Consider the following 19,905-nt stretch of genomic DNA (forward strand, 5'->3'; position numbering starts at 1 on the left):
GGAAGAACCTGAGTGTCCAGTACACACCACTAAGGATAACCCTGACCACAACAGAATGCTGATAGAGCGAGCTGATAGATCTGCTGCACGTACCTGGGAGACAATAGATCTGTCTTAGTGAGCATTCTAAGTAAGCACTGACAATGTAGACAATTGTTTACGTAGGCAATATTTTAAGCGGTGTCTATCCTCATAAGATTCTCATTGAGAGACTAGTTAAAAAGCAATTGCATGCAACCAGTCTATTCTTAACTCGTTGAGTGGCACCTCAACCTGTTAGCGTAATGCATTCTGCTCTTCCCGTTTTCATTGCTATTTTAACTAAACTTACCATAAAAAGTAAGGAAATTTGTGTTTGATATATTATTTCTTTGTTGTAACAATGCTTCTTGGCAATACATTTATACCGTTGGAAAGCCTGTTAATTTCCCTGTTAAATGGTGCCACATTTGTAAGGAACATGCATTCGTGGGATGAGCAGTAGAACTGAGTATGTGGGTTGCGCCCATTAAAAATTTAAATCCTTTAAAAAAAGATGAAAAAAAGAATTTATAAATATAAAAAAAAAATTAAAAAAAGAAATCCTCTCTGCCAATGCCAAACAGCTTGAAGTTTGACAAAACAAGACATATTAGCAATTTAAAAATGATTCACTTAACAAACAGGAGCCTCAGTAGCGTGTGGAAGAACCATACACAGCCACAAAAGCCTGGCACCACGTCCTCATGCTGGTCACCAGCTTGCTCACACACTGCTGTGGGATGGCATCCCAATCTTCAATCAGCATTTGTCGCAAGTCAGCCCACATGATTGTGTTGGTCACTCTGGCACATACAGCACGCCCAAGCTGAGCCCACAAGTGTTTAATGGCGTTGAGGTCAGGAGCTGGCAGGCCATTCCATCTTCTCCACTCCCAAATTCTCTGTTAAACCCCGCTCTGTGGGGGCGAGCATTGTCATCTTGGAGGATAGAGTTTGGTCCCAGACTGTGGAGATATGGGATTGCAGAATTTCATCTTGATATCTCTCTGCATTGGAAGATCTGCATTGATTACAAGCCTCATTTTTCCAGTGAGGGAGATACCACCCCACACATCACACTGCCTCCACCAAAAGATGTGTAGCGTGGGAGCAGTATTTGGATTATTTATGCTTAATTGTGGTTATTAATTATGGATTATTATTATTATTATTATTAATTGTATTCATAATTTAAATATTAATAATTTATCATAAATTTGGATCCCATTCGTGGCTAGAATGTGTTTTTTTTTCAGGATCTTCAGACTCTTTAATGACTTTATACACCAATATTATTTCAAGGCAAAAAAAAAATGTATTGAAAAGAAACAATATTAATTTGATAGATATAGCACGATTATTGTAACCTCACAAACGGTGATCAATGCAGATGAAACCCTTCTTATGATTCTTATCAGTGGCTAGGTGATATTGTGTGAATAATATTATCTACTCTAATGAAAGTTAACTAGTGATTAAAGTGTAAGTTTACCAAAGGACTAATTAGACATCAGCTCTGAATATTAGATCTTAGGCTTACCGTGACGTAGTTCTTGCCAACTGATGGATATAGCAAATCAGTCTCAGTCTCTGGGTCCTCAGGCCTTGGCTGTGTCCGGTACCAAAGTGTGTGCTGATGCCTCTGGAGGGGGAAGTGCTCGCTTCAGCAATGAAAAGGGCTTTCTGCGGCTTTCTCCTGAGCAGAAGTGACGTGGTCGGGTTTCCTTTTTGGTGAGAACTGATGGCTGCTGTAGTGGAGTATGGACCGGATAACGAGATGAAAAGTCAAATGAGGAAATGAAAAGTTTTGAATTAAAAAATCTTTCCTCTTATTAATAAAACTTTCATTATTTGAAATTACAGTATGTACAGTTTGTTCATTAAAATTCCTGAAAATCCTGAAGAACTCACTTAGCTTGACTATTATTCATTGTCAAACTAATTAGTAACGTTTTAATTGTTTAAGCCAATTATAAACTTTAATTGCTATCATTAGTCAAATATCAGTAATTATAAGAGTTTGAATAAGGTCAACGCTATAAACACAATATATAAATATATATTTCAAATATATATTCACATAGGTATCACGGTGTATAATTAAAAACCCAATATACACTACACTGCTATGGTTGGGAATGCCAGAAAGGCATCATCGATCAAGTTCAGAGTTGGCGTCTGAAAGTCCGTAAAACCTCTATATTTCCTATTTACTAATCTAAGGGGTGATTCCTTATTATGGACAAAAATAAGTTTCACCTGCTTTGATCAGCCGTTAGTAAAAATGCTTGACTGGACAATAAAAGAAAATACAAAAAATAACAAGTTAAGGCTGACACTGATGGAGTTATTTCTAAAAATGTTTTAGAACGCTCAGTAAATCTAAATGTAGCTCAATCCAAACCTGATCAGTGTCTCCTGTTCAGCTCTCAGATGGTCTTTGGTTTTCTTTGTGAGATTTTAGCATCTTTCCTCAGAGTGAGGGGGAGTCAGCACTCTTTTCTTCCCTTTCTCAGAGTGAGTTTGGATCTGCCAGCATAGGAGTGTAGTTCTCGCTCCCTTTTCTTTTTGTTCAATTCTGCCAGACCTTTTGACTCCACTGACCTCTTTCTCTTTTTTTTCCGACTCCACTCCTTTCTGGCTGTCCAACTCTTTTCTAGTTATCGCTGTTACACCCACATGAGAGGTAGCTGTTCTCTGATTGGCTATAGGACCTGGGGAATGCATGTGACCGTCAGACTGTGGTCTGAGTCTCGGGTTCCACATTAATCGAATCTAATTTTTTTATTTATTTTTTTTTAGTTTGATAAAACCTGTTGTTTATTTTAGCATTAATTCCTTTCCTGAGTTAATACATCAAGTATGTTGATATAGGCACACACACTATTCTAGATTATATTATTAGAGATCAAATAATATTCATTTTAAATTGAGGACAGGATTGATCTTGTTTACTGAAATTCATATAAAATCATGCAGGCATGGAAAATACATTTCCATGAGAATAACATAGAATTTCACATGATTAAACAAAAAGACTATATTGGGTAAGGCATAAACTGGATTAGGAAATGCATAAGTGTTCATGATACCTTCTTTTGGGACAGAGATAATGAGAGAGAGAGGGAGACATGGAACAATGGATGCTTTTGCGATTTCCCAAATGTTCACTTGGAGCCACTGTTGGTCCATGCTGTTTCTTCTGGGTTGAACAATAAATGTTTGGTTAAAAATTTCACATTAAATTAAAACTTTCATGCTGTCGAGTGTCATATCACTTTGATTGTCTCATAAAGTCCTGTCAGTTGATATAAGTTTTCGGTGGAGATTTATCAGTAGGAAAGAAGAATTTTAATATTGTGCTTCAATAGCTTTCTTTTAGAGAAAACTTGAGAGGGTAGTGACTTATTCTCCTGTGAGCCATCTTCTGATTTTTTCCTAGATTAGGTCTGAAAGTTACGTTGACAAATGCTTTTGGAGAGTCCTGGGCTTCATCGTGTGATGATTTTACGAGTTAGTTATCAGGATCTCATGACTGATTTAAAAGAGCGATCTGATGGTTTAATGGTGGTCTGATGGTCATAAACCATGCGTACAGACCTTAGGGAGTGTAGGGAGGGACCTTCTCCTGAACATCACAGGGTTCTCTGCATCTTCTCTACACTTTGACCCTACAATCCAACTGCTGTAGGCAGAATCTGGACTCATAGCTGAAAGTAACATTCCTCCACATGTTCAGGTTCCAGTGCATGTGTTGTGGACACCAGCGCAAATGGGCCTGACGGTGAAGGGCAGTCATGACAGACCTCCTGGCAGCCCTATGAGACCAGAGACTGGCTGCTTTCAGCCTGTTCTGAATTGTCTTGGCAGAGAGGCATCGGCCATGACAGACAGCCTACGGTACCTAAGTGCTGACAGGGTGAGGAACCGTTCTTCTTGGGGTGTCGTCTTCTTGGGACTCTCACATTGTGGCCTGTCTCTGACATCCCCCATTATATGGAACTTGGCCTTTAATTTGGAGATGGTACTATGGCTCACTCCAAATAATGCTGCAACTTGTTTTTTGTGGAACACTGGGTGCTATCCAGATCAGTCAAACGTGGCATGCCTATTCTTGGAGCAGAGACCTACTAACCACTGTAAGAAGGCTCGTGCTCACAGGTGCTGCCAATCAGGTGTCAATCAGGCACCTGATTTGCAGCACATGGGGGTACTAGAAGCTCAAAACTAGTGTCAATAGCAACAGCAAAATAAGCTTTGGCAGAGATCTGGCAAATTTTTCATGGGCACAACCCACATACTTAACTCTACTGTACATCCCACACATACATGTTCCTTACAAATGTGGCACTTTGTAAAAGGGAAATTACCAGGCTTTCCACCAGTTTAAGATTTATTGGCAAGAAGCTTTGTTGCAATAGCGAAATAATCTACCAAACACAAATTCCATTTTTATTTTTGCTGTGGAAGAAGAGTGAAATAGACTAAGTTGCATCATGGGATTGCTTAATTGGCTGTGGAATGGTTCAATGCTGCCTTAAAATTTGGCCAGATTAAAGTATCTCTGTAGGCAGCATATATAAGGTATCTAAAATATGGGAAAGCCTATGTGTTGGAAGCGCGCACACTATGACGTAAAATGCTCTCTATATTGACAGCTCATTAGGTTTTGAGATAGATCTCACATCTCTGAGAACCGTAAGAGAAACGTAAACAGAAGTCAGTTCCTCAGGCAGCTGAGGAAATTCACTCTGCAGAGCATTACAGAAATCCTTCATTGAAAAAAATAAGCTCTGTTTTTCTGGGGGTGTCGCAGTCTGGTATGGCATTGTGTAGATTCCAGGAGAAGGCGGCACTTCATAGAGTGATCAGATGTGCTGTATGCAACAACAGGACAGCACAGACTTGAATACAGGACATTTATACCAGACTGTGCAGGTCACCAGCAAATCATATCATCAAGGACCCACACCACCCAAGCTATAAAGTGTTCCAAGAAACAGTTCTGTTTTATCAGGGCCAGGACTGAGCATTTAAATAGTATTTTCTTCCCCCCAGACCATATGGAAAATGAACAGTTAGAACCTCATAACTTATGATGATTTTCCACTGCATGGAACCTACACAACTCTACAATCACCACAAAATGCAGAGCTCATTTAAATCCAGCACAAACACGCTGCTTATTAAATCTCTTAAATTACAGCTGCTTTCTTTTTATCGGACTCACAACGGAATCTCGTAACTTTACCTCAAGGTGTTTTGAACAGGTTTATATGCTCCTTGGGCCAATGGCCAATGAAAATTTCCAGTGAAAGATGAACATACAACAAGGAAAACTGGGACACAGCCATGTCCAAAAAAACAGCACGTGAATACATGATGAGTAAACGGCGCCTAACTTTAGCACTGCCATTGTTGTGGTTTTCAAAGCCAGAGTTTCCGATTCCTAGAGACGGGGTTTTGCAACGTCACCGGATCCATTTCGCAAGGGAGCACTGCCAGTGGAAAAGCAACAAGCTTTAAGCATGCTGAGCCGTGTAGAGCTGGACCCATGCAGTGGAAAAGCACCAATACATACACAGCATATTTCCAAACTAAGTTACGTTACAGAGCATAATTTGCTCATTTAACTTTCACTTACCTTCTTGATTAACTGACTGTTTATTTACATATTTATTTAAGTTTATTTAAATTCTTAAATAAAATTTTACAAATAATCTTAATTTTATTACAAAGATGTATTATCTATATTTTTTAATTTTTGCAGTCTTTGGGGCAGCCATTATATATTCTCTGCACTTTTATAGCAGCAAAAACACCTGGCAAAAAAAAAAAATCTTGTGTCAAATTATGATACATAAATAAAACTTGAATATATTTTTGCTATATATATATAATTGTGTGTGTGTATACAGGTGCTGGTCATAAAATTAGAATATTTTAAAAATATTCAATATTGAAGACACCTGGTGCCACACTCTAATCAGCTAATTAACTCAAAACTGAAAACTGAAAACTCATAACCTGCAGAGGCCTTTAAATGGTCTCTCAGTCTAGTTCTGTAGGCTACACACTCATGGGGAAGACTGCTGACTTGACAGTTGTCCAAAATGCGACCATTGACACTTTACACAAGCAGAGCAAGACACAAAAGGTCATTGCTAAAGAGGCTGGCTGTTCACAGAGCTGTGTCCAAGCACATTAATAGAGAGGTGAAGCGAAGGAAAAGATGTGGTACAAAAAAGTATACAAGCAATAGGGATAACCGCACCCTGGAGAGGATTATGAAACACAATCCATTCAAAAATGTGGGGGAGATTCATAAAGACTGGACTGCAGCTGGATTCATTGCCTTAAGAACCACCACCACACAGACATATTCAAGACATGGGTTTCAGCGTCGCATTCCTTGTGTCAAACCACTCTTGATCAAGAGACAGCGTCAGAAGTGTTTCGCTCCTGGGCTAAAGACAAAAAGGACTGGACTGCTGCTGAGTGGTCCATATCTATGTTCTCTGATGAAAGTAAATTTTGCATTTCCTTTGGAAAGGCAGAGGAGGAGAGGCACAAAATCCATGTTGCTTGAGGTCCAGTGTAAAGTTTCTGCAGTCAGTGATGGTTTTGGGTGCCATGTCATCTGCTGGTGTTGGTCCACTGTGTTTTCTGAGGTCCAAGGCCAAAGCAGCCAGTTTTAGAAGTTTTGGAGCAATTCCTGCTGCTGACCAACTTCATGGAGATGCAGATTTCATAATCCAGCAGGACTTGGCACCTGCACACAGTGCCAAAGCTACCAGTAACTGGTTTAAGGACCATGGTATCCCTATTCTTAATTGGCCAGCAAACTCACCTGATCTTAACCCCATAGAAAATCTATGGGGTATTGTGAAGAGGAAGATGCAATACTTCAGACCCAAAAATGCAGAAGAGCTGAAGGCCACTATCAGAGCAATCTGGGCTCTCATAACACCTGAGCAGTGCCACAGACTGATCGACTCCATGCCACGCCGCATTGCTGCAGTAATCAGGCAAAAGGAGCCCCAACTATGTATTGAGTGCTGTACATGCTCATACTTTTCATGTTCATACTTTTCAGTTGGCCAGCATTTCTTGTGCTGGTCCTTAGTAATATTCTAATTTTCTGAGATACTGAATTTGGGATTTTCATAAATTGTTGGTTATAATCATCAAATGAAAATAAATACTTGACATATATCAGTCTGTGTGTAATGAATGAGTATAATATACTTTTTGAATTTAATTACTGAAATAAATCATCTTTCTCATGATATTCTAATTTTATGACCAGCAGCTGTATGTATGTTTTAATTAATTATTATTATTTTTGTATTATTTGTTATATACTTCTGTCCTTAATTCTGCCCTCTCTTCTCTTTCTGTGGCACTGTGTAGGATTTCTGTCATGGCCAAGTGATGTGGCCTCCTCTCAGTGCTCTGCAGGTTAAACTGGCTCCAGTGGGGAAATCCTGTAAGCAAGTGTGTCAGGAGGAGCAGCTCATTTGTGAGCCATCCTTCTTTCAGCACCTCAACAAGGACAAGGACCTGGCCAGGTCTGTCTGCCCAAAAAAACTATATGCATTTTTTTAGGTATTATATATTATATATGCATATAAGGAGCAAAACATGCTAACATTTTATAATAAGCCTACACATATAAAAGTTTATAAATGGTTTAAAACATGATTATTAATTAGATTGTAAATACCTTAAAGGCCATTAATATTAATTTGTAACAGATAAAAAGGGAAACACTAAAGAGAACTTACTAAAGGGCTAGACAATGTCAATATATAGCTGTTTTGTAAGGATTGTTATTCATATTTAACTGGATGCACTGCAGTGCATTTGTAGTGGTGAATAAAACAATTACAATTATAGTTTGTGGCAGTATGTTGAAATGTGGTGCAACATATTTTGTTGTGATGTTTTTTATTTACTATATGGCTTAATCTTCTCTGTTTGTGTGTGGGTGTGGGTCTACAGGTTTGGATTGGAGTGTAAGACAGTGGAGAGTGCTGGTGATATTGTAATTCCAGCATTCAGTTCCTCTGCCCGTCACTGTGTGCTGCAGTCTGACCTGCTCCTTTTCAGCTGCGCAGGAGCACATCACTCACTGCAACGCATCTGCCCCTGCAGGGACTACATGAAGGGCCAGGTTGCTCTCTGCAAAGGCTGTTTATAACACACACACACACACACAAACACTCCAGTGTTTCCCCCTGAACTGTGGATCACAGCTGTGCTGGAGCTCTTGTGATGACTTGTTTGTGTACATCTTTTGGTGGTGGGTTTTGTGTAGCTTTTCCTGTATAAAATCCCATTCTTCTATCCAATCTTCAGTTTTAGACACATCAGTGTTGTGCTGCTTAAGCCAAAAGGATGTCCCGTGGCACACAGTTGTAACTGATGGCCAAAGAACACTCCAGTAATTCCTCTGCATGTTGTGGGCATTTATGCTGCCTATATATGTAAATTAGCCAACTTAGTTTAACAAAACAATGAGAAGCAAGGTTTTTCATGGGACCTTTCAGACTCCTGTGTGTTTGCACTTCCTGTTAATTTAGAGGAAGAGAGTAGAAAGAAATGGATTGATGTTTCAGGGATATTTTGGGGATATATATATATATATATATATATATATATATATATATATATATATATATATATATATATATTGTTTTTTTTTATCTTTACTGAGTAAAATCAAATGAATGACTATCACATCAAAGATTTTAGCCAGTCAAAGTGTTGCATGTTCATAGCTAGAAAAGCTTCTAGCCACATCCTAAATTGCGACTATATATGGACATATGCACGACTACACATTCTGGAGCTTGGCGTGGTGAGTGAGAACCATTTCTTTCAGCTTAGCGCCTTGAACAGAGTTTCAGAACATGACAACCATCACTCACAGGAAAGAAAATTTAAGAGAGAAAAATGAGAGAGACTGAGATTTTAAAATTTTTTGGTCAGTTTCTGAACCTCTTAATGTGAGTCTTGGAGAACCCGATATGGCCTGAAATACTTGAAGAGGAGTTGCAGGGAATTGGAACTCTGCCCCCTGCCTGTATGGACATGCTACTGCAGTGCTGTTATATTTTTTTCTGTTTTTTCCCTCAACATGTCACCTCTCTACCTTTCTCCATGCTCACTGAAATCATGGGACCATCCTCACTGGACTGGGATGTTTTCAAAGCTCCAGCAGAGTCCAGACCTCATTAGGATAGTATGCATCTCTTTGTTGAACAAGAAGCTTCTCTGCTTTTTCCCTATAACGTACTTTTCCTGTTCAAGCTGCCGAAAGACATGGGTGACCAAGTGTAGATACTAATTTTGAATATTTATATCTTTATTACAGCACACATTCACAAACATTATGGAATACTTCGTTTTTCAACCAGATCTACTGTTGCATACAGATTAGCATAGACAAGCATTTAGATGTGTTGCTCTGTACTTTCAAGTATGAGATAAAATAGTACTAAATTTACTAGTCTTTTTCCCCCATCATACATTTATTTGTAATTTATTTTTTCTTTTGTAGTACATTGACTTTACAGTTTCATATTTGCGTTATTAAATTTGCATACAATATATTGCAAAAGCTTTGAGGACAAATGTGCAATATTTCTGCTGAATTTAAATTTGTCCCCCTTTATTTCTTGCTTCTGCTCTTCTTGGAAGGTTTTACACTAGACATTTTAAAGATGTTGGGAGAAATTAATTGCATTTAGTCAAAAGAGCTGGAACTGCAAGCACAGTTTTCTGATACTGAATTGTGAGATATGGATGACACATCTTTTCACATCTCATTCCAGAGGTATTGGATTGGGCTCTATCGTTATAGAGAATTCAAGCTCTTTGCTTCACCCTCAGTGCTGTTTTATTTGTTGACCATAAACAGGCAGGTGTTGCAGAGGATTCCATCTTATTTCATGCTTTTCTAAGGCGATTATACAAGCTGAACCCGCCCACTACAGGGGCATTTTAATGTAGCCAAGTTAACTAATTATAAGAGGGGTGTAGTAATATATGAAAAATGTTTTTGCTTATTAGCTTCTCTTATAGGTGAGTTTATGGTCAGTGGTATTTACATAAAAACACTGAATGTTATGTCTTTGCTAACAGATTGTATGCTATAATATATTTACAGATCAGGTTGAAAATCACTGCTGTATTCCTTTAAATTTATTGACTCTCTTTCAGCTGTGATCAGCAATGACCCAAGTGGATTATTTTTCATTTGGAATATTAGGTACATTTGCAAAAGGACTATGGCTATTAGATACATTAGAAATACACAAATTTCTCTCCTTTACACCACAGGTTTGTGGTAATCAGTGATGGGAACTGACCCATGCAGGGCACTTCAGCACTGAAAACACAACTGCCAGGAAATTTGATTTAAATGATATTCATCTAAAAACAAACTCCAACATTGTATGTCCATTCAAAGAAAACCCACATATATAAAATACACAACAGATCAGCACCTATTAGTCCTTAAAAAAAGATCCTTCTGTTGCTATTGCTTCAACTGTTATTTCAGGTATTAATTTTTTAACATTTGCCTGCAAAAATGTCAATGGTTATCACTTTTTTTTCCTGGAATAGTAAATGCACTGTCCTCACATATTTACTGATAACCTGTCACCAGAAGAAACACTGTAAATTTGTATCTTAAGGGTTTTTGATTTTATTTTTGTCCTATTTATTTTATATACAGATCTTTCATCTCTGGTGGTTTATTTTTATTTATAGAGAAGTGATATATATAGATTAAAATATTATTTATCAGAATAATTTAAAGTGTGTTTTAAAGTGTGCAGCTGCTCTCCAGGACAGTCCTATGACAATTTGGGTAAATAAATAAATAAAGTAAATTTTACTTTAGAAATCTAGAAACAGAGATAATTTCTTTTTCAAGACACCAGTCTTCACAGATGTGAGTTCATTTCCAGTCATCACAGCGCCACATGTTAAGCCTGAAAGGCAATGTCATTCGTAGAAGCAAATAGACCATACAAATCAAGTAATGAAATAAAAGATGTTTGGGAATGTGCAAAAAATTAATTAAACCTCAGAGTGCTTAAGATTACTTAATCACATGAAGCAGAAAATGCCACCAACATATAAGACACAACCATTTTCCTGAGACTGAAAATGAAATAAATATTAAGTGACAGACTTTTTCACAGTACTATGATATGAATTGCTGCATATCATTGTTGTCTTCTGTATGTTTCTGTCCTGGACTAGAGCTGCACCCATGCCATGGTTTTGGGTTTAAAAAGCCAGCAAGAACCTCATGAGCTTTGTCTCTGATTGGATTCCTTTATGCTTTTGCACATTTGTAAATACACAGTTGAGTTCATTACATTTTTATAACTTATTCGACTGTTCAGCTTATTTGTTTTCTTTCCTCTATTATTTGTGGGTATCGTGATGTTCTTCAAGCCAAGCTACTGATTTTACATTATGTTCATGACGTGCCTTCTGATGGTTAGTGGACACAAATAAAGTTGTGTCTGAATAGAAACAGGTGTGTAAATATAGGTATGGTAGTTAGAACTAGACACAGCTGTTCAAAGGGGAAGTCCAGTGATTTTCCAAAATCATTGAGATGTAGTTTATTTAAAGTGGTTTTAAGGGAAGTGCTTCAGTTTAAAAATCTATGAAGTCAGTCAATTTGTTTATAGTGGCATGGAAACTGACTTTAATCTTAAATTAGATAATTGCACACAATTTATATAGATGATTGACTTGTATATAAATTATTTTATGAATCCAACCATGTCCACCCAAAAAGAAAAATCAAGTCTCTTAGCTTTTCACACCTGACTTAGTGATAGGATTATTTAGATTTTTTTTGTGAAATGGATGGACTTTCCCTTTAGTAGAGACAGCAGTAGATTATTAACATTTTTGAGTAAAGTAGCTTTGCCAAATATTTTGGTGATGGTAAAGAAATAATAGGATCATGCAGATGTGTTTACAGCTGTTGAACTAGGACAAAAAAGGTGCACTCCAGAGGAGTTTGTGTTTGTAACAAACCAATCACCTGCTACCTTCCCCGGGTCAGTCACTAAATCTTCATTTAAAAAAAAATAAATAAATAAAACTAGAAAGGCTTAATGGTCAGTAATTCTAGTTCCAGTGATCCTAGATCCAATATTATCCTAAAGTTGGCTTTTAAGAATCAGATTTTTTTTCCCCTTAAATGCTGTGCTCACATAATTCGCATATTTTTCTGTTGGGTGTGTTTCATGTGGACATTGAGAAAAGACATCTACAATATAAATAGACAACGTAATGAAAATGAAATTTTGCTTTTTGATGAATATGCAGGATATAATCTTTATTTTTAAATAAACTTTATGTGATTACATTTGTGTGACTGTACAATCTAAAAAGCAATATGTATATTTGTATGACTAATACATATTCATTCATATGTGTGTGTGTGTGTGTGTATATATATATATAGTGCGCTTAAGTAAGACTTTTTAAAGCCATACAATAATGTCTTTAGGCTGACAGATTTAAGGCTGACACACTCTACAGGGTGGGGAAACTTGCTGTAAAAACAAAGGAAAGATGTAATTTGCATGGGTGTGTTTGATCATGGTTGACCAGGACTGTAGGAATCAGCAGTCAATCATTGTCAAATGATTACGATAATATGTGTTATGGCAATTGTCTAAGTGCAACCAGGAAGCAAGATCAATTCTCAGGCCCGATGAGAAATCAGAGGAATAAAGACACAAAGTCAAGTTTTCACTCCAATGTCTAGTTTATTCAAACATTTGTTGCAGTATATTTAGGACCCCAGTCATGTACACCCCATTGTCATGTGCCCTTTCTGCACGTACACCAAGCATCATGTGTACCGTTTGGACATTATTACATCATGTCTCATTTCACAAATACAGACATTGCCTTAATTGGCATCTTATGCTATGCATGTATCTGTTGTCTTGTTTTCTCTCGTCAGCATAATGTTTGCAGACGGTTAGGTCAAGTTTTCCACTCAGATGTTCTTAAACATATTTATTAGACTTCTCCAATCTATCTAGAGATGTTACTTTTCTAATTTAACTACAGAAGTGCATTGTTAAGCACTTTCCCTCTCCACTCCAGGGTCATGTCCTGAGTACATCATGTAATAAGCGCTTTAAGGTCATGAGCTTAAGCACAATATTTTCTATACCTCAATCAGGATGTATGTGTCTATAACAATCATTATAGAATATATTGGTGGATTATTATCATTATTAGCTCATTACAATGTTATATTGCATTTTCCCATCACAATATGCACATCGCTTTGTATGATACTGGACAGGTTACTTATAATTAGCACTACTGCACCAAACTGCACTAAATAACATATTTGCTACATGTGATGCTCAGAAACTAAACAAAAAGTCCCAAATATACATTGAAAGGCTTAGAGGACAAAAAAACTCACAGTGCAGTACTGTGCAATTTCTAGTGTTTTCAATGAACAAACTGAGTATACAATTACATTTAAAGGTGCATTACACAAATCCTTTATCATATTCTATCTGTTTTAGCAGAGTCATGGATCATTTATTTATTTGTTAATCCCCATGGTTGGGAGCCATTAAGTAATATGTAGTGTCTTTACCTGTCCAGTTTCAGCTGGGACAAGTAGGCCATCATGTCAGAAGGAGATTAATATATGAAGGAATTTCTCTATGATAACTACCCTAATATTCTAAAATGGCTATAGTTTATCCCAGCACAGCATTCAGCATAATCTCCTGAGCTATGAAATGAAATTAACCACATGACCTTACTTATCCCTGAAGCAGTGTGAAGATGGCTTACAGGAAATCACTGACATACAGGGCTTTCTGGAGCTTCTACCAGACATGGACCTAATAGCATTGCACTTCTGCTTCCATTGGGCTTTTGGTCAGAGACAGCCTTGGACATGGGACCACTCTGTTGGAGCAGGTGGCATTCTGAGGGTGATGTGGGGACTTTGTTGCTGATCTGCTTCCTTGTGAGAGACACGTCCATGCATGTCTCTCCAGCAATATTTCTGCGCCACTGGTTTTTAAACCAGGTTTCAGAAACCCCACCTTGAAGGCCTGATTGTTCCTCAGCGATTGAGGATTGGAGCATCTCTTGCCTCTGATTGGATGTTCTTTTAGACTAGAACCTCCTTTAGTATTGACATCACATACAATTTACGACACTTGACAAGACAAAGGCTTAAATCTTGGTGGCTCCTAAATGAAGTTCATACAAAAGGTAATTTTAAACTATGATTATAATTCCATTTTTGATTGTACAACTGGAATTAATTTTACTCAGTCGTATCCAGCGGTGATTGCTCTAAGACTGCAAGGGAAGCTCAGCTTCCCCTAAAATGTAAAAAAAAAAATAAGTGATCAAATATATACTGTTGAGTGTACATATCATTGAATAAATATGCACTACAATGCACTCAACTTTTGTTCAGAATCAGCTTCTTATCACTGGTAAAGACGTGGCTTTACTCTCAATCATTCCCGCACTTCATAGTGCTTTAAACAGTGTGGACGCGTCCACAGAGTTCAATAGCGAAGCAGAGAAGTGCAGTGAAACGAGACGAGCCATTGTATAAATGCTGGGCTTTGTCTCGCTCATCAGACATTCAGTGTCTCTGGGGGTCTATGGGGCAGTGGGCTGGCCTTGGCTGGCCCGGACGCTCAGCTTCTGCATGATGATTGGATGATCTGTCTGAGGCTGAATCCCTTTTTGATTGACAGCGAAATGAGCGAATCGGCGATCCTTTGGTGTAGAGATCCGTGGGAGCACAGGCGGACACACTTCCCATGGCCCAATGCCATTTAAGCAGCCTAGCTCTGCTGGCCATTGAGAGGACACTAGTCAAGTCCCTGGAAAAGACACCTTGTTGGTACCACAGGGTCACAGATCATTTTCTTAAAAAGGAATGGAGGGTAGAATTTACGTATAAATAAACCGACATATTTTATGATGTAGGCTGAAATTGAGCTTCCCCTTCTTGAAAGACCAGCATCCGCCACTGATCCGAATGACCCCAAAATCAGTTCAGCATGACCCCTGTTTGTCATGGACATTCCTTTTAGACAGTGTTTGAGGTGGGAATAACCTAGGGTATTGTTTTCTATGGCAAAGCCCTGCAGACTTTCCTTTGCAAAGGGCAAAGTTTGGATATCACACAGTGGCACTTAGAAGAGTTTTCATTTAATAGGGTAGTTAATTTGTGTAGCCTTGGCACACTACCACATACCTGACAACACGAGAATGATCTTGAGATTTTTATTATTATTATCCATCCATCCATTATCCACCGCTTATCCGGGTCCGGGTCGCGGGGGAAGCAGTCAGAGCAAAGAAACCCAGACCTCCCTCTCCCCAGCCACCTACTCCAGCTCCTCCGGGGGTATACCGAGGCGTTCCCAGGCCAGTCGAGACATATAGTCTCTCCAGCGTGTTCTTGGTCTGCCCCGGGGCCTCCTCCCCGTTGGACATGCCCGGAACACCTCTCCAGGAAGGCGTCCAGGAGGCATCCGAACCAGATGCCCGAACCACCTCAACTGGCTCCTCTCGAGGTGGAGGAGCAGCGGCTCCACTACGAGTCTCTCCCGGATGTCCGAGCTCCTAACCCTGTCTCTAAGGGAGAGTCCAGACATCCTGCGGAGAAAACTCATTTCACCGCTTGCCGCTTGTACCCGCAATCTCGTTCTTTCAGTCACTACCCAAAGCTCGTGACCATAGGTGAGGGTTGGGACGTAGATTGAATGGTAAATCGAGAGCTTTGCTTTTCTGCTCAGCTCTCTCTTCACCACAACGGACCAGTACAGAGCCCGCATTACTGCTGACGCTGCACCGATCCGCCTGTCAATCTTTCCCTCACTCGTGAACAAGACCCTGAGGTATTTAAACTCCTCCACTTGAGGCAGGACTCACTTCCAACCTGGAGAGAGCACTCCACCCCATGGACTCGGACTTGGAGGTGCTGATCCTCATCCCTACCGCTTCACACTCGTCTGCAAACTGGTCCAGCAAGAGCTCGATGAAGCCACCAAGACCACATCATCTGCAAAAAGCAGACATGGAATCCTGAGACCACCAAACCGGACACCCTCCGCCACTTGGCTACGCCAAGAAATTCTGTCCATAAAAATTGTGAACAGAACCGGTGACAACGGGCAGCCCTGACGGAGTCCAACTTACTGCCAGCCATACAAACCAGACTCCTGCTCTGTTTGTACAGGGACTGGATAGCTCGTAACAAAGAGCCCAGTACCCCATACTCCCTGAGCACCCCCCACAGAATACCCCAAGGGACACGGTCGAATGCTTTCTCCAGATCCACAAAACACATGTAGACTGGTTGAGCAAACTCCCATGCACCCTCCAGGATCCTAGTGAGGGTAAAGGGCTGGTCCTGTGTTCCACGACCGGGGCTTCTCCAGTACCCCCGCATAGACCTTACCAGGGAGGCTGAGGAGTGTGATCCCCCTATAGTTGGAACACACCCTCCGATCTCCCTTTTTAAAAAGGGGAACCACCACCCCAGTCTGCCAGTCCAGAGGCACTGCCCCCGATGTCCACGCGATGTTGCAAAGACGTGTCAACCAAGACAGCCCCACAACATCCAGAGCCTTGAGGAACCTGGGGTGAACCTCATCCACCCCCGGGGCCCTACCACCAAGGAGTTTCCCTACCACCTTGGCCACATCGGCCCCAGTGATAGACGAGCCCCCCCCCGGGGTCCCCAAGCTTTGCTTCCTCTATGGAAGACGTGCTGGTGGGATTGAGAAGATACTCGAAGTATTCCTGCCACCGTCTGGTGACATCCCCAGTCGAGGTCAACAGTTCCCCACCCCCACCATATACAGTGTTGGTGGAAAACTGCTTTCCCCTCCTGAGTCGCCTGACGGTTTGCCAGAAACTTCTCGGAGCCGACCGAAAGTCGTTTTCCATGTTCTCACCGAACTCCTCCCACACCCGAGTTTTTGCCTCAGCGACCGCCGAGGCCGCGAGCCGCTTGGCTCCTCAGTACCTGTCGGCTGCCTCCGGAGTCCCCTGAGCCAACCAGGCTCGATAGGACTCTTTCTTCAGCTTGACAGCCCCCCTCACCCGGCGTGTCCACCACCGAGTGCGGGGATTGCCACCCCGACAGGCACCGACAACCTTGCAGCCACAGCTCCATTCAGCCGCCTCAACAATGGAGGTCCGGAACATGGCCCACTCGGACTCAATGTCACCAGCCTCCCCCAGGATGCAGTCGAATCTCTGCCGGATGTGGGAGTTGAAGATCTTTCTGACAGGTTCCTCTGCCAAACATTCCCAGCAAACCCTCAGCACACGTTTGGGCCTGCCAGGTCTGTCCGGCATCCTCCCCTGCCATCTGATCCAACTCACCACAAGGTGGTGATCAGTTGACAGCTCAGCGCCTCTCTTCACCCGAGTGTCCAGAACATATGGCCGCAGGTCAGATGATACGACTATAAAGTCGATCATCGAAATGCGGCCTAGGGTGTCCTGATGCCAGGTGTACTTGTGGACACCCTTATGTTCGAACATGGTGTTCGTAATGGATAAACTATGACGAGCACAGAAATCCAATAACTGAACACCACTCGGGTTTAGATCAGCGGGGCCGTTCCTCCCAATCACGCCCCTCCAGGTCTCACTGTCATTACCCACATGCGTGTTGAAGTCCCCCAGCAGAACAATGGAGTCACCAGAATGAGTGTTCTCCAGCACTCCCTCTAGGGTCCCCAAGATTGCATGGTACTCTGAACTACTGTTCGGTGCATAAGCACAAACAACAGTCAGAGCCCTTTCCCCAACCCGAAGGCGCAAGGAAATTACCCTCTCATCCACTGGGGTAAACCCCAACGTACAGGCGCTAAGCCGGGGGGCTATGAGTAAGCCCACACCTGCCTTACGCCTCTCACCCTGGGCAACTCCAGAGTGAAAGAGCATCCAGCCCCTCTCAAGGAGATTGGTTCCAGAGCCCATATTGTGTGTCGAGGTGAGCCCAACTATATCTAGCCGGTACCTCTCAACCTCGCGCACCAGCTCAGGCTCTTTTCCCACCAGAGAGGTTACGTTCCATGTTACAAAAGCCAGTTTCAGTAACTGAGGATCAGAACGCCAGGGCCCCCGACCCTGACCGCCACCCGATTCACAATGCACCAGACCCGGATTACTACCTCTCCCACAGGTGGTGGGCCCATGGGAGAGTGGACCTATGTATCTCCTTTGGGCTAAGCCTGGCCGGACCCCATAGGTGAAAGTCCAGCCACCAGGCACTTGCCAAAGAGCCCCTCCCCCAGGCCTGGCTCCACGTTATTATCTTATACACAGGGAGGCTGTGTCCACGTTATTATCTTTTTCATCCGTGTCTTTATGGATCACTCTTTGTCTGGCCCATCACCTAGGACCAATTTGCCTTGGGAGACCCTACCAGGGGCTATTGCCCCCGACAACATAGCTCCTAGGCTCACGCAGGCACGCAAAACCCTCCACCATGTTAAGGTGGTGATCCAAGGAGGAGATTATTATTATTATTAATAAAAAAAGAAGTGTTTGAATCCCTATTATGATTGTTCTGATTTTAAATAAATGAACATGCAGTGCTTTAAACTCTTATGTTTGTTCTAATGTTAATTTGTTATTATTATTAGGGGTCCAAGCACTACAGTGCAAGGAAACTTGTAATTATTCAGAATTTTATTATACTGCCACAAAAAATTCAGACATAAAACGAATCGCACAGCCCAAACCGTAAGGCCTACATATTTGACACTTGGTCAACAAAGAGTATACCCTCCAGCTACTCAGTTGCAAAGAGTCAGCCTGACTGGTCTCATTAAATGGTTTCCCAGTTTTAAGGTGTAAAAATAAAAATCTTTTTCCCTACATAACTCTTGGGTCCCAATGAATCAAAAAAGTCAATACAACCAATAAGCTCGGCCAATGCAAAAATTATTTTTGAAAACTAGTCCCTTGATTTTGGTCTGATCCCCATGAACTTGGTGTCAAAACCTTTGCAGGAGCATGTCAATAATTCACAAAAAATCCTGACAATTCTTTCAAAACAAGATGGCTGATATATGCAAATGAACCTGTGCTGTTAATGGCATATTTTACTTACACTCTGCATACTCTGCATCTGTAACTTCTGCATATTTTACTCAAATCAGATGAACTTTCATTCATTGCTTAAGGACATGATACTGAGGTAGCATGTATATGTTGGTACATGAAATATTATAGGTGGCGCAATAATAGCTGGTTTTCTGTTTTTAGAGATTTCTCAGCATCTCCAAGGCTGATCGAGCTGAATTTTGGCATGGAGGTTCTGTGAGTAAGGCTATAACTGGGATATAGAGAGTAACTCAGTACACGCAAAATAGTTAATGTCATCAGATTTCACCAGGTGTTTGACAGGCTTAATATGAAATTTAAAAAGAATATCCATGGGCACGCTTAAGTGGGTACAAAATTTGTGTCGATCTCCATTAGGAAGCGCATTTTAAGGGAATATGGAAAATCTCTGTCACAAGTAGTTTTGTAATATACTCTGCATAATGTCTCAGAATTTTGCGATTGCAATCATTAAACAATAAAGGTGGACTCATCAGAGAACAATACATGTTTCACATTGTCCACAGCCCAAGATTTGCGCTCCTTGCACCACTGAAACTGACGTTTGGCATTGGCATGAGTGACCAAAGCTTATAGCAGTCCGGCCGTGTATATTGACCGTGGCTCTTGATACATTACAAAGACTTGTTGTCTTGGTCACAGATGCGCCAGCAAGACATGTACCAACAATTTGCCATCT

At 40.8% G+C, this 19,905-nt stretch overlaps 1 protein-coding gene across 2 annotated transcripts in view; it reads left to right on the forward strand.

Moving 5' to 3' along the window:
- Nucleotides 1–8,647, forward strand: part of LOC136679681 (alpha-1,6-mannosylglycoprotein 6-beta-N-acetylglucosaminyltransferase A-like) — a 252,818-nt gene extending 244,171 nt beyond the window's left edge. For both annotated transcript variants that reach the window (XM_066658338.1, XM_066658337.1), the window contains 2 exons: nt 7,434–7,591; nt 8,025–8,647. In XM_066658338.1, the coding sequence (XP_066514435.1) occupies nt 7,434–7,591; nt 8,025–8,223 (357 nt within the window). In that variant the 3' untranslated portion in view covers nt 8,224–8,647. The remainder of the gene's footprint in view (nt 1–7,433; nt 7,592–8,024) is intronic.
- Nucleotides 8,648–19,905: the final 11,258 nt, after the last annotated feature.

Source organism: Hoplias malabaricus, chromosome Y, assembly GCF_029633855.1.
Source record: "Hoplias malabaricus isolate fHopMal1 chromosome Y, fHopMal1.hap1, whole genome shotgun sequence".
Classification (NCBI taxonomy): Eukaryota; Metazoa; Chordata; class Actinopteri; order Characiformes; family Erythrinidae; genus Hoplias; species Hoplias malabaricus.